The sequence below is a fragment of the Embiotoca jacksoni genome, unplaced genomic scaffold, assembly GCF_022577435.1.
Source record: "Embiotoca jacksoni isolate LCO1_2020_lvr unplaced genomic scaffold, fEmbJac1.0.p SCAF_7, whole genome shotgun sequence".
Taxonomy (NCBI): domain Eukaryota; kingdom Metazoa; phylum Chordata; class Actinopteri; family Embiotocidae; genus Embiotoca; species Embiotoca jacksoni.
This window is the reverse complement of record NW_027185425.1, coordinates 5763367-5778575: the sequence shown is the minus strand read 5'-3', so window position 1 is coordinate 5778575 and position 15209 is coordinate 5763367. Positions and strand designations below refer to the sequence as shown.

The following is a 15209-nucleotide window of genomic DNA, read 5'->3' as shown; positions in this document are numbered from 1 at the left end:
TTTAAGGATAAAGCTATTTTTATTGGTTTCTGTACACCTTCTCTGAGTGGCTCTTACCGCTTTACAGATAAGGAGGTGCTGAGTGCTGTTAGAGGAGAGCAGGTTGGTGAGAACCTCCTTCAGCCCGACCACCAGCCTGCTCTGCAGCCACTCCTTCAAGCTGCTTTGTTCAGTTTGGTGCTGACTGCAGAGTGAACAGGTGAAATCCGCTTCGTCTGGCTGACTTGACAGCAGCCCAAAAAGCTCCTCTGTAACATGAACACGAGTTTGGTTTCTAAAACTGAAGTGAACCGTAATCTTAATTTTTGTTTAAATGTATTGGTTCCAATTACAGATAAAACGAGAACATTCAACCTTTATAACGTTTGGTCAAATGAGTGCTTTGATGAAAACTCTTTTATCGTTCAATATTAACATTTTAAAGGATATAAATTAAGAAATAAGAAATTAAGAAAATGAAAAACATTGACTCTAGCAAGTGTCTGCTTACACACTACTTTGACACGAAATGTGGTTTATGGAAGTAGTTCAGATGTAGTTAAAAATTGTCATCTTTTAAATTGCCAATCAGAGGTTTCATTGTGTAAAATTAGCTTCACTCTTGCATATCAAATAACAAATTCTTCCGCAAACTCTAACTCACAGTAGAAAACATTTTCAATTAAAATAATTCAAAACACTACAGCTGACAACAAGGGATCTGATTTATGAGCATAACTCACCTGAAAGTCCTTCACATCTGTAATGAATCCAGTGGCTGCACTCTGAACACTGAATCATCTGTGACGGTTGGCTGCTGTCTTCATAGCACTTGTGGCACACAGTGCAGAAATTACCTGACGCAGAACAGGAAAAAAAAACATGCATTAAGTCACATTCGTAACACCTTGAACCATCAACAAATAAATGCATCCAAGTCCCTCGAAGGGACACGTTAACTCCTAATTAACCCTTCAGAAATCCCTGCCGTCTCTCAGAGGTCTCACCTTTGCTGTGGAGCGACGTGCAGTCAGGACAGAGGTCCTGTTCGTGGTTCCAGGCCAAGTCCCACGTCTTCCCAGGAGTCACACCGCAACTTTTACATCGAATGCATGTCATGCACACCTACACAAACACAACGATGTCACAGAAAGGCAACAATAGGTCCGTGTTGTAAAGTGTGATGGATTCTTCACACTTGGTTCGACACAAACCACAATAAAAACCGTATTCTTTCTGAAACTCCCAAAGACAAAGCAATGAAATCCCTGTGTACTTTTAGGCAATTTACCCAGGGCATGTTGCAGTTTACTGGCTTAGGGTAGGTTGGTCCCAAGCAGGAAGGGTGGTAGGAGGTTTGGCATCTCCTGCACTGCAACACAGGCTACGGAAAATAAAACACACGAGTAGAATAATTATGGGTTAATCAGTAGGGTAAATATTTCATGTCTGTCCCATGTCATCACTTTCTCAAATTTGCCATGAAGAAAATAATCTAAACAAAACAACAGGATTCCAATATCTAATGTAGAATATCTTAAGAGGCGAAGAGTGTGACAAATTTTGCGTGTTACATTCAGGACTTTATAACAGCGTTTAAAAAGTTGCATATCTGTGTAGGAAAACCGAACAGAAAATGTTCAAGCTCCACAGAAACTTGCATACCTTCGTGCTCTTGCTTCTGCGGCCGCACACGTGACAGAATTTGCAGCGTCGGCAACACCAGTTCTCCTTGTTCTCCGCCTGGGGGCGCTCTTCAGGCGACAGGCAGAAACTGTGGAAAGGCTCACAGCAGATCTGGCAGAATATCATCTGATGGAATTGATAGACAGAGAAGAAAAGGGAAGGAAAAAAAAAAAAATCAAAGTTACTGGCATTGTAAAGCACCAAAACGTGGGACAATCGATGTTAGAAAACATGGGCTCACAAATTTTAACCAATCACATGATTGAAATAAACAAACTGGATGCGGTTTTACAGCAGAAAACTATGTCTTATAGTAGTAGTTATCAGTGAGACTTTCCATACATTTTGCACTACTCGGGTTTTGCTAAAGAGCTCAATCACCTCATGTCGTCCTTTACTGGCGCAGAGCAGACAGACGGGCTGCGGAGTTGTTGGGACAGAAGTGAGAACGCTGAGACCGCCCATCAGCCACACATTCTGGACAGCACAGTCCTCCTGGCAGACACACGGCAAACAGCAACATTAGAAAAGCGATCAGTTAATTTGAGGCTGCTGGATTAGTTAAATAAACTCATTATTCTATATAAAAACCAAACAAAATAGTTCAGAGCATATAAAAAAATAAATTAAAAAAAAGAGTCAGAAACAGAAATAGTTTTTTCTTTTAATATTGAAGTTGGACTTTTTCTGAGCAACCGTTGTCTTTAGAAAGAACGTTTTTTTGAGGGTCAATCAAGTTCTGTTCAGTTGCACGAGAACGTAGCGCAGCACCGCAACGTGGTCAGACCGAGGGGGCGCTTTAACTTTCAAAAGTATTTCAAATTACATCACTTGATCAACATCAGCACCCGAGTTACACACTTTTTTTGTGAACGCTGGTGTGTGCGCATTTGTAATTGCACACATACCAGTGTTCTCGCCCGCGACAACGCAATCATCGCTCCCCACCACCAAAAACATTGACACAAAATTTGATGTGCGCTCTCTGCTCAAGTTTCAGGTCTCAAATGGTTTCCCACTAGTCGTCAGGATCATGCGTGCTCCATGGGCATCACTGTACTGTGCTCTATTCACGGGCAACAGGAACAGTCACTGAACTTTTTCATTTCCCCTCGTAAACATAATGCTGATGCTGCAAAAAACATACACTGACATTTTCACACACCCCCCAGGAGGTAGTAGTGTTAACATGGCAGCAGATATTAGCGCAGGCTCACCTTGAAGTCTACACGGATCTTGTACTTGTTCTGCAACAGGCCCTTTTGGGGAAATCCATTAGTTAACCCCGTCAGGGTGTTCACTGATGCACACTCTGCAGCATTCTGGGAACGAAGGAGATAGTGTGGGTCAGTTGTTGGACAGTTTTTCAGCACTGTCCCTTTTACAGAGGAGTCGTCCATGTCCTCTTCGGGCTGCTGCCTTCGTCCGTCCTCCTGCTCGTCTTTCGTGCCCTCCTGTAAGTCTGTGTCTGGATTGACAGTCTGAGGGAGCTCTGGCTCAACTCTGTGCACAGTTTCATGTGTTTGTGTCTCCGTCACAATGTCTAGGTGATGCACCTCAGACTCTGGATTTCCCTGAGAGCACAACTGTGACGAAACCTCTGCCAGAGTTGAGTGCAGTATGGATGGTGGATGTTGCCGAGATGACAATGATGTAGATTTGTGCGAATGCAGCGCCGACTGCAAAACAGACTGGGGCAGACGGTGCAAACGTAATAGCAGAGTTTTCTGAGGACAGTCTGTTATTGGATGGGGCAAGAGTGGAGAAGCGGGATGCATTTCAGGCTGGGTCAATTCTGGAGGAGAGTCTGTTATGAGATGGAGCAAAAGTGGAGGAGCGGGATGCATTTCAGGCTGGGTCAATTCTGGAGGAGAGTCTGTTATGGAAGGTGATGGAGGTGAAATAGGGAGCCGTGCTACAAGCTGGCTCAACAGTGGATGCGACCGTGCAATACACTGATCCACACTCTTTGGCGGCTGCTGCAGCAAAGTCTTAGCATCAGACTGCAGGACAAAATCAGGCAGACGGTATAAGTGTATTTGGAGCTGCCGCTGCAGCTTCGGCTTTGGGCTCCCGGATGGTCTGGGTTCAGGGAAAGTTTCACTGGGCTCCGTCTCATCCGTCTTCTCCTGTTCCTGTGGAGGAGGGGACTGCCTAAGCCAACCAACCAGCAAGACAGCTTCCAAAGTAACACTAAAACGAGTGACATGCAGAGGCGGCGACCGGCAGCAGCGAAGGTGACAGAAAAAGGGGAGGAGCACCGCGGCTTTGAGAGGAACGTGTTAGCCAAGAATAAGAGTTAGTGAAAGGAGATGCACACATAGAAGTGTGACTGGGTGTTGGTACACACTAACCAAGTACTCTAACCTGCTAGAAAATAATAAACACAAAACTAAACAACTTGTATTTTGTTGAAAAAACTAATGACCATCTAGAAATCCAGTTTCTTTAGACTGAACATTAACAAATAATTTGTAGTGCTTCGTTAAACAAGACTGCTAACATACGTGGTGAGTGAAAACTGTTCACCCAAGTAACCAGACAGGTCGAGAACAGGAGAAAAATTTTTGAAATATAGGACTTTTCATAAATTATGGATTTTAAAATTTGCATCACATCACCTGGAAAATAAAATGATGATCTTCAAACCGTGTAAAAAATAAAAAGAAGCTGCATTTTTTTTCATGAAGACTTGACTAGTCATACCAAATGGGGAAACCAACAAATTCAGATGGGGATAAAGTCAACACTTTACTCATGTCTGTTATGAGACTTCCAAGTGCAATTAAAAGTGCAATAAGACAAGGTCCGAAAGTTGTCCAATAATTGAAAGTTTGCTTGATTGGTTTTGAAAAACTTGAATATCATCAAGACATCACAGCTTGGGTAATGATGAAGGAAACAGCTTTTAAACAGGTAAAATCAGAGGTATGAAGAAGCCATGCTGGCCTTTAATAATAATCACAACTGATACATAATGTAATTATGCCATCAGTACAACATATTTGTTACCGAAAGCTATTATCATTAGTTACGTTTACAAACTATTGTATTTTGGATTTTTGAATAAACCTGAGCACAGAATCCCTAACCCGAACCTGAGTCAGCATTCTTGTGGACACAAAACAAGTTAGCCAAAAGCACAAGATGTCAAAATGTTGCACGGTCTAAAACAAACTCATGTACATCATGCTGGGACAAAAACATGCTACAATATACCAAGAAAACTGTATATTTCATTCATAATATATAAATGGGGTTAGGTCCATGCAGGGTGGTTAATGTGAAGCTGGAAGTCAGAGATAGAAGATTAGCATGGGTGAATTAGAAAGACGTAAGTAGAATTCCTCCTTCCACCACACGTGGTTTAATTGAAGAAAAGTATAAGATTCAAAGTGAAGTGCACACATGGGCCAAGTATTGTTAGGAAATTATTTCAGGTGTTGTATTTACGGTAAAAGAAACACAAAAGTGTTTTGTACAATTACAAATTGAAAAACCTAATTGACCTAATTATAAATTTAGCAGACTACCGATAAAGGCAAAAATAATTTTCCAAAAATACCTTTTGTCCCAGGTTTGGTTAAGTGGTAAATTCGAGTTGAGGAGGGGAAACCTGCTCGATGTTTTTACCTTTAAAGCTCTGGGTCTGCCAACAGCTCCTCTGGAGAACAGCCGGCGTTGCTTCACCGCTTCAGACGGTGGGTCGTCTGGCAGCGCTCCGCCATCTTGAAAAGCAAGATCTCCGAAACAGAATAGACAAATCTAAGAAACAACTCTGATTCCCCGGAGAGGTTTTAAACAGAATACTCTTTGCTGAGTGAGAACACTGAGCCTTTTCGGACTTCCGTGCGTTTTTTGGAAGGCTATATGTCAGTTGCAGTGTTTCCCACACATTGATTTTACATGGGAAGAAAGACAACTGCATCACAAGCAATTCTGCATTTTTTTTCACACATTAATTTTCAGCTGGTGTTGTCATGTAGTTTAAGATTACATGCACCAAAGGTCTCGTGCTGAAAATGAAAAACGGGGTGGAACCAGAGCTGGAATATGTAGAATAAAACTATGAAACTACTGCCTGTATAAAATCACCTTGACACCTGCTCATAAGGACAATAAAAGTTGTGCCCAGCTGTGAGGGGCTCCTCGCGTTTTAATACAGATTTTGTCATTGAACATTTATGCAGGATTGAAATTCTCCAACAGCACAAAGCTTTTAACATAAATTAACATGCGATAATAAAGAAACAAGACACACGGAAAGGTTGAAGTCACAAAAACAAAGTTTCAGCTACCTTGGTTTCTCACGGCAGAAGCTTTTGGCTTGACTGTCGGTTTATCTGCATTTTTCTCTCCCACTGCCTCTTCTTCAGATTCAGATTCAGATTTAAGTAGGCTGCTGTAAGAGCGTGGTGTGATGTTACGCAGCGACTGTTTCCTGACTCCCAGCGCCATCGAAGATGATCCTTCGCCCGCGTCTCCTAACGCCCAGTTTGTATCATCACTGCTGGACACAGAGCCCGACAAGCGCCTTGCCTGGACTGAGAAACAGGAGCCTCGTAATTAATTATGCACACAAACTAAATAATTACATGAACTGCTTTAATTCCTTTTAATTCAGTGAATTTCTACAAAACCATTTTGTCGGACTGAACAAGAGATACTAATTCAGGAATAAAAACAAGAGCAGGAGCATCATCTAATGAGAGACATACCTTTCAATGTTCTGACAACGCGCTCACTCTTCACCTTTTCAATCCGATCACATTTCTTATATCTAAGGGCAGAGGAAATTGCCAATTGTTAGTATACATCCGAGGTCAAATTTACCTGTACCCATCTATATTTGTTTTTAACTGTAAAAGTCAACTTGCCTTCATTAACTCGATTGTTTCATATGTATTACAGGAAAGAAATAAAAAGTATTTTCATGTACAAAAATGTCCTACCCTAAAAGTCAAACAGTATTTTAGGCACCACTTAAAAGATTTCTGAATTTGGTTTAGCTCTGTAAAACTCATTCAAAAATGCAAATGACTTTTCACAAACACGTTGGCTGGATGATTGTCTAAAAAAGCAGACGTTCGGATTCACGCTCGTTTGCTTTCATTCACCATCCAAACACGAGAATGGAATCGATCTTCTCATCGAACTCGGGTCAAACTACACGGCCTTGCGGTTGTATGCGTCTGCGAACGAGTCGCGTTGCAGCTCACATCCGTGTTAGTCCAGCCTCAAGCCCTTCCTGAGATACTTCATTCACTAAATTGGGGACAGACGTGAGGTCACCGTGACAACCAGAATCTAATCATCCTTGAGTCCAAGTGAACGTTTGTGGCAAATTTGAAGACACCTCCCTCAAGGTGTTCCTTAGATGCGCCGTTTAGATACGACGTGAAGTCACTGCGACGTTGACCTTTGACTTCCAAAATCTATTCAGTTCAACCGGAGGCATAAAAGGAAAACATATTTCCCTAAACGTTGAACTGTACTTGCAAACTAAGAGCATTTGGTGCTACCAGTTGATCCAACAGTTAGATAAGAAGCTAATACATGGTTCAGTCTTGCAACATTTCCTTACTTGCCACGAAATGCCATCAATGACAAAGCAGGAAAGAGTAAAGTCGGTTCATTTATACAGCTGCCAGCTCTTCTTCTAAGCTTTTTATGAGCCTTTTCAATTTTGCATTTTTAACATTTCTAAAAATGTATCAAAAGCTCATCAGCATGCGAGAAATGTCTATGCAATGTAGAAATCCTATGCAGCGTGGAGTTAGACGATTCACCAGCCTGTCTTCAAGAAAACAAAATAACCTTCATTTATGATTGATTCAACTTACATGCAACACTGTCGCTTGGTGTTCGGCCCCCCAAACTTGGGCTTGTCCAGGCAGTTCATACACTTTGCGCAGTCCTTCTCCACCAAGCAGCCCTTGCAGTGTCCACAGCGCCGGGAACGGACTCCCCCAGGCAGATATTGAGTCAGTATCTTCCGTTTTCTGAATTTGCGGCCCTTCCCCCTCCCCCTCCTCCTGCGCTGGATGTTTTCTTGAGAGACAACCCACTGGGCTCTGCCCTGATCAGAGTTGTCCTCCTCCTCATCATCATCATCATCATCATCATCATCATCACCATCATCATCATCATCATCATCATCATCAGCCACATCTGCAGGCGAGAGACAGAAAGGATGGGCCAAAGAGCCACAATACACATTTGAAACATCATTAGGTACATGTGATGTTGGGGGGGAGGGGGGGGGGGGGAGGCGACATCTTTGGATGCCAAAACTTACTATTCAGTCTGCTGGAGACGATACAGATCTGCCTGCTGTGAGTCCAGATGCCTGTATACGCATTTAATGGACTGTTGCCCAATAAGTAAGCTTGGTTTTCTACAGCTACACGTTACGACTGCCTGCCTGAAGTGATGCAAATCTAGAGATGCTCTACAATAAAGTTCATTCACTGGATGAAAACTTGAGTCTCTGACAAACTCCCTAACCCTTTTGAAATGAATCCCCCAGTGGTAATATTTTAAAGAGAAAATTCAGCACTTTTTGTGTGTACGTCCGATTGGTGTTGACGGTAAATGTAGTCATTTAAGGGAAAGAATTTGTCAAACTCTGTGCGTCTCTGAGAAGCAGCTGAAAGATCTGCAGTGCTTCCATCAGCGCCAGAAGAACGACAGACAAATTGAGCTGTCTGCCGGAGGACGCTCTCGATGCCACTCAAAATCAAAACAAAACCTTTAATGTCTCTGTTTGTACTGCAGCTAGCTGCATTTACAACTGCAAAAATAGGAGTGCAGAGGATGTTATAGTCAAGGATACCTTTCTTTTTAGTGATTAGTTGACAAATCAAATTGATTTTATCCTGAGCACACAACTAAAGAAATGCAGTGGAGAGAGGGGGAGGCTGTGGCCACTCAAGAAGATCTGGCCAGGGTGGACTTCCAAGAAGCTGAGCTGCCGAGAGCAAACAGCAATTGCTGGTTCCTTTACTCAAATCGCCCTTCGATGCCAAAAGAAAGGGTTATGATCAGTACAACTAGTTTCCTAAACAATAAACACCTTTTTGTCCTGTATTTTTTTGTCTCCGCGAGCAATGTGGTCTGGTCGCTTATTGTTTTTGGTTTTTTTGTTGAATAGGTGCTACAATGGAAGACTGTCAATGCGCAATGTACCTTGGTACATGTCGGCGACACTGCACAATTCAGAAAGACTCAGCTTTCTTGGCGAATACAGCTTTGCACTGAGGAATTTATAGCTGCATTGACTACATTTACCACCAGCACTGATTGGACAAAAAAACATTGTCATGATTTTAAATAAATGCAAGTGGAGTAACTTTGTGGAAGAATTACTTTTTGCGCTTGGCACTAGATGTGTTCAGTGAGTCTATTTGTCAAACAGCACTTCCTCACCTCATACTGAGTGATGCTCACTTGACCAGTGTTGGGTATAGCTTTCCAACAGCGGTGGCTAATCTGTGTGTGACAAAAGATATTTTTGCTGGCAAATATTTTAATTACAACTACAATGAGCTAACAAAGCAGTTTTTTTTTTTGCTCAGCATGATAGGTTTGCCAGAAGCTATCAAAATTGTGCTTCTTTTTTTTTTTTTTTAAACATATTTGTTATTTTTTTAGGTTGTGTGTTTAGTCAGTTTAAATACATATTTTAGCTCGTCAGTGATTTCATGATAATACACTAGCAGAGCAGCTGTGTCAAACATAAAGAAAATGGCAGAAATATATTTAAAGTTTGGATAACACCGACGAAGCATTCTGGATAAATTGGATTGAAAAACCGTGGACCTACCAGAGAGCTCAATTACATACGGGATCAAGTCAATATATCTTATTACAGAAAGATGTAATAAATCATCCATTGTCAAGTGATTCTGACTATTCAAAAGTTGTAGTAACAACAACTACACAGAAAGAAGTCCGATTTATGTCGTAGTAAATCTGTTGTGCATTTTTGTTCTGTGCTGTGCTAAATATTTAAATCAACTTGACACTCCTCTCCTGTGAGCAAAGGACAGGAATGTGGCTCTGTTTCAAAACTTATCCATGGTACTTATGTCCTTTAATTACTTGTAATTTATGAGCTGGCAGATACACAGACACTCGAACATCTGATACGAGATCCTTTTGGACCATATAACCAGCCTGATTTATTGTTTGAGCAGCAGTATACAATAATACTGAATGATGCAACATGTCATAAAATAGACTTTGCTGGCTCCTAAAACTGGCACCAGAGAGAGTTCTGCTACAGGTCGGCTCTACTGCAACTCCACTGATTCAAAAACATTTTATATTAAAGCAAGCAAAATATCATAACATGTAAACGGCCTTTTTAAATAAAATTCACTTTAAGTCTTTCAGACTTCAGAATTTAATCATGTCAATCGAAGGTGTTTTTGGAGAAAACTGGTTTCAAAGCAGATATTTGCAGATATACTGAATTAAACTCAAAGTCTTCTTTGGCTGAGATCCCTCCTTTGTGTTGTGCTTCTCTTTCTGGGAATTTTAATCAATCCCAACCAGGAAGAGGGAGTTAAACACTGAGTAGGCACATCAGCAGCTTCTGTTTATTCTCTTCATGCTATTATAAACAATGACAGCACTGCCTTCTTTCTTGTCTTACTGGTATACTTTGCTTGTCCAAAGTACAGAGTACGCACTTTTGAGATCCAAATAAAAGTGTAGCTTACGCTTCATTTTTTGTAATTTTTTGTAATTTAATTTAAAGTGATAGTCCATATTTAATTCTATGGGTCACTCAGAACATTTCCATGATGGATAAAGCACTGATTGTAAATCAAAACCACGTTGATTGACAGTTATCTTGCTCAAAATGTAAAACATCCTCGCTAATTATGCCTCACTTAAAACCACTGCACATAGACAGCGCATCGCAATCCAATTTCTCCACTCTGCATGAAAAGCACACGTGTGGAGACGACTGTACCTTCTGCTGCGGGAGAAAAGGTGATGCCTTCTCTCTCGTGAAGAGGCAGAGCGCTGAGTCTGGGAATATCATCCGGCACCATGGCACGAGGCTGCCCCAAAGCCACAGCTGCTGCCCGGCACACGTGTTTGATCCGCGGCCCACCGAGAGGCTGCTCCTGCACCAAAAAAAAAAAAAACACAAACAATGAACACTACGAGAAATGTAGAATAAAGCTCCCACTGGAATATAGACTCCCTATTGTGATATCAACGTAATACTCTACTGCTGATATTAAAGACTTGAGCACAAAGGATAAAAACAAATCCTTTAATAATAATAATTTAAAAAAAACAGAGAAAATCAATATATTTCTATTACTGTCTTTATCACTATTTACTGACTGGCTGGCGAATCAATTTATTTTGAGTGCGCTCCACAAGTACAGCTGGACATGAATCTATTTCCTGGTATGTGTACATAGTAAGTTAGTTTCCTTATGCACTCATATTGCACATTCATATCCATTTTACAACCTGTTTTTAAGTCATTGCAGAAAGCAGTAAACTCAAACAAACTAACAAACCAGCACGGTGGTTTAGAAGAGACGTGTAATAAATAATCAGTAATGACAACAAATGAACTGATGCTGTCTGGATTTCAGTAAACACAGATAAGCAATACACAACGATACATTTTCAAGGTTTTACCTGAGGACAGATATCTTTAGGAGACAGCCCAACTCTCCTTCTCCTCCTTCCACTCACTGGCACCCGCGATTCTTTGGAGCCCAACTATTGGTCCAGACAAGAGAGAAGAACAATCTTTAACGTAAGAGATGCGATAACACTGTTATGTTACTACTCCTTTTTAAATAATCAGACATGTTCATCTGCAATCTGATGAGTTCAGACTAAAAAAGGAAAGAAAAACAAACGTTTCGAACTCTGATATTAGTTCGTAAACTGGATGGTCCCTTAGCTAGTGATTATCTGTCACAAGTGGAAATTTGTACATTTGTACAAATATTGGGGATCCAACTTCAAGGATTTTTTTTTTTTTCCACTGCTGATTATTCAGTAGATTATTTGAACAATGAGGCCAATTTTTCATTTCATAACATTTCCTAAATATAAACTTTTATAGTTTTTGTCAAAGTCAGAAAAAGGTTATAAAGTGCCCATCATAATTAACGTCTTAAAAAAAGTGTCATTTTGTCTGACTAACAGTCCCGAACAAAGCATATTCAGTTCACAGTAATGTTTAAATACAGAAAAGCCACAAATTATCATAATGGAATGAGAGCCCGGAAACAGTAGATATTTTCTTTGAAAAAGATGACTATTACCAATTCGTCAATAATCAGGTAGAATAGCTGATGAATTAATCAACCTTTCATTTAAGCCCTAGAGATTGTATACATAATGCTTTTAGAACTATGAACTAAATAAACACCAGACTGGAGAATGTGAATTTAATCATTCTTTAAAAACTTTTATTTTTAATTATGATCATTTTTAAGACCAGGAAATCATTCTTAGACTTTATTTATCCCACAGTGGGGAAATTTAGTTGTCACAGCAGCATAGGAACACAGTTAGGGGGAAAAAAAACAAAAAAGGTGCACACAATAAGAAAGAAATTGCAAAAACCTATACAATCAAATAAGATAGATAAATAGAATGTTTTCGAAAAAGTAAGACCAATAACAATAGGGCTTTCGCACCATCGGTGCTCGGGCCCTAATGAATAAATACACACACACACACACACACACACACACACACACACACACACACACACACACACACACACACACACACACACACACACACAAACTATATCCACAAAAACCTTACCTGAGACAACTTGAGCTGCTTCTGCTGATCAATCTTAATGAGCTGGACTTTGGCTTTCTTCAGCAGGTGGAGCATCCTCTTATTAGCTCCACTGAGACCAATTCGATGGCTGGGCCCGCTGACTTCCAGCGCCTCATGACTTTCCTCAGTCTTGCTCGGTGCTTCATTTTTTACAAAACAGCATGCATGAAATGACACCAGTTAGATTATTTACAACCAAAGGACACGCATATAAACTGAATGGAGAAGCAACCACAGTTATTTGTTAAATTATCTCTTTTTTTCTCATTTGAACGGTCGAATAGAGATGAAGAAAAAAAGCTTTCCATTTCATTTTTTCTATTTTCTTTTCGTTTCACCTGAACTTCACCCAATAACATTAAAAATATTTTGTTTCCCATTCTACAGAGAGCAACCACACAACGCCACACTGAAATTAAGCCACAAGATCTTGATAAATAATCACTCAAAAATGAAGTTGTCCTTACTGTTGCTGCCTGTATCTTCTGACGGTGTCAGTGAGGGCACTTCCACATCCGTGTTCACCACCACGGCTAGTTTCCTCACGACCCCAGGAGAGTCCATCTCCTCCATCATGAGCTTGGACCTCCGTCTCTTCCTGACGTGGGAGGTCAGGCTGTCGCCATGATGTGTGAAATCCCCCTGAACGTCGGACTGGACTCTCTTTTTCTCTGCCAGTTTTAAGGTCAGTTTCTTGAGGTTCTGGTAGATCTCTACGTGGCTCGTGCCTGGACTGGGCTTCGACGAGATTTTTGTCGCAGCAGGTGGGCTGCCAAAAACAGAGTCGCTGTCTGATTGCAGCGAGTTGCCATCGTAACCTGACCCGTGGAATGAGCTCAGTTTCCCTTCTTCTCTCTGTTGACTTTTCAGCCATGTTGACAGGGAGCCCTTTGGAAAGGGGATCATTTCCTCATCCAAGAACCTCTTCGGAGTTTTAATAACCCGAGAGGATCGTGCACTCGTTACAGGAATGGAGGAGTTGTTGGCGCTCTTGTGCACTTGCTCAGAAAATGACGTTGGATCTGCTGGAGTTACAGTCTGAGCTTGGATCTGCTGCTGATTCCCTTCCTGCGTAGTTGTGGCTGGAATGGGCTCTGTGACATACGTGTAAAAAATACGCCTCTGGCGATTATGAACCAGTTTTGGACGTTTGATGACTGGAATATTCTTTGATTGCTTTCGCCTGTGCCCGAACAAAGATTTGCGTGTTTGTCGTTTGTGTGCTCTTTTTTCAGAGGAAACTGTAGCTTTACACTCGAGGGGCATCGCCGCCTCTTCTCCGCTCTGAGCACCAGCCTCGGCTCCAGCCTCTGGAGAGGCACCCATACCCTTAGCAATTCTCTTCCTCTGCCTTTTGTGAAAGGATGTAAACGACAGGGCGACTGCTTGAGATGTGCCTCTGGTGTGCCCAATCCGAAAACCCCTGATGCGTCTCACAGATCTCTGTGTCTGGGATCGGTCTGTGTCCGAGTCCTCCGACACCTCGCCTTCCTCTTTGACCCTTCTTTGGCCTGATGTCAGAGCACTCACCATCTTATCTTGCTTGTTGCCATCAGCAGACGTGGCGGCGGTTTGGTTTTGCGTGCTGCCTGAATATGAGGTCCCTCCTGCTTTCCTGATAACGTCAGTGGATGTCGCACTGCTCTGTGTACCTGAGGCCTGTTTTTCTGCATGTTTGGCTTTACTAGTGAGAGCCACCTGCTTGCCTTGTAGTTTAATTACCACCTTTGGTATTTCTTTGTCTTGTACTGAGCTCTCCTTATCGTCCTCTTGTTCTTCGTTCCTTGGTGCTATTTTTCCAATTCGAGACGGTTTCTGTGTCTTGGGTGCCATTTTCCCAATAAGAGCTTTTGAAGCTTGAGGAGACGACTGAGGAACAGTGCCAGAGGTTTTCTGTGGACGAACTGTTGTTGTCCCGAATCCAGTGAAATCTTCCTCCTGGAGAAAAACAAACAAAAACTGTGTTTAAGACAGTATAATACTATATTAAGAAGCGAAATGAGAACAGATCTGCTTTACCTGAACCTGCTACAGACGATGCATATATTCATTAGTTACAATGCAACACCAGTTACAGTCTAACTGAAGGTTAGAAAAAGGATTTTTATGTCCGTGGGATAAAAAAAAAAAAAACACTTTCCTTATTGACTAGTCGGTAGATTATTTTTCTCAATCTCAGTAAAATATAAAAAATGCTTGATCAATTTTCCAAAGCCTGTTGTATTCTGGTTTGATATCTTGTGTAATTAAAAACTTGTGAAAAAGATATGTGATGGAGGCAGGGTATTTTACAATTAAAACAGTAAACTTTATTGTCCAAAAGACATCAGGGCATTACAAAAAGTGAACTTCACTAGGAATATAATAATTATAAATAAAAAACAGAATAACTTCTTGATTCTTGTTGTTCTGGGTTTTGTACCCTCATGGTTGAAATGCACTCATTGTAAGTCGCTTTGGATAAAAGTGTCAGCTCAATGAAATGTAATGTAATGTAATGTAACTTCTAATTTACACTGAGCATCTTTTTCTGCAATATGTTGTATAAAAAAAGTTTTCATATAGGGCAACATATACGTCGATAGAGACATATCTGTGATGGGTCAATATCAGCCCACCAGTAAATTGGCTGGGCTGTACTGCCCAGTATTCAGTTTCAAATGGTGATAACTAAAGGGGTTGAGTTTCTTTGAGTGTGAACT

At 41.1% G+C, this 15209-nt stretch overlaps 1 protein-coding gene across 1 annotated transcript in view; it reads right to left on the bottom strand.

The window, feature by feature from the left end:
* The window catches only part of kmt2ba (lysine (K)-specific methyltransferase 2Ba), a 29815-nt gene that overhangs the window by 11615 nt on the left and 2991 nt on the right, over positions 1–15209 (bottom strand). Inside the window, exons 2-16 of the mRNA XM_069176968.1 lie at positions 12975–14445; positions 12487–12647; positions 11338–11421; positions 10649–10805; positions 7509–7836; positions 6384–6445; positions 5964–6209; positions 5299–5408; positions 2883–2987; positions 2047–2160; positions 1645–1791; positions 1271–1363; positions 987–1104; positions 723–836; positions 58–248 (exon numbers count right to left, since the gene is read on the bottom strand). Coding sequence (XP_069033069.1) covers positions 58–248; positions 723–836; positions 987–1104; positions 1271–1363; positions 1645–1791; positions 2047–2160; positions 2883–2987; positions 5299–5408; positions 5964–6209; positions 6384–6445; positions 7509–7836; positions 10649–10805; positions 11338–11421; positions 12487–12647; positions 12975–14445 — 3501 coding nt within the window. The remainder of the gene's footprint in view (positions 1–57; positions 249–722; positions 837–986; positions 1105–1270; positions 1364–1644; positions 1792–2046; positions 2161–2882; positions 2988–5298; positions 5409–5963; positions 6210–6383; positions 6446–7508; positions 7837–10648; positions 10806–11337; positions 11422–12486; positions 12648–12974; positions 14446–15209) is intronic.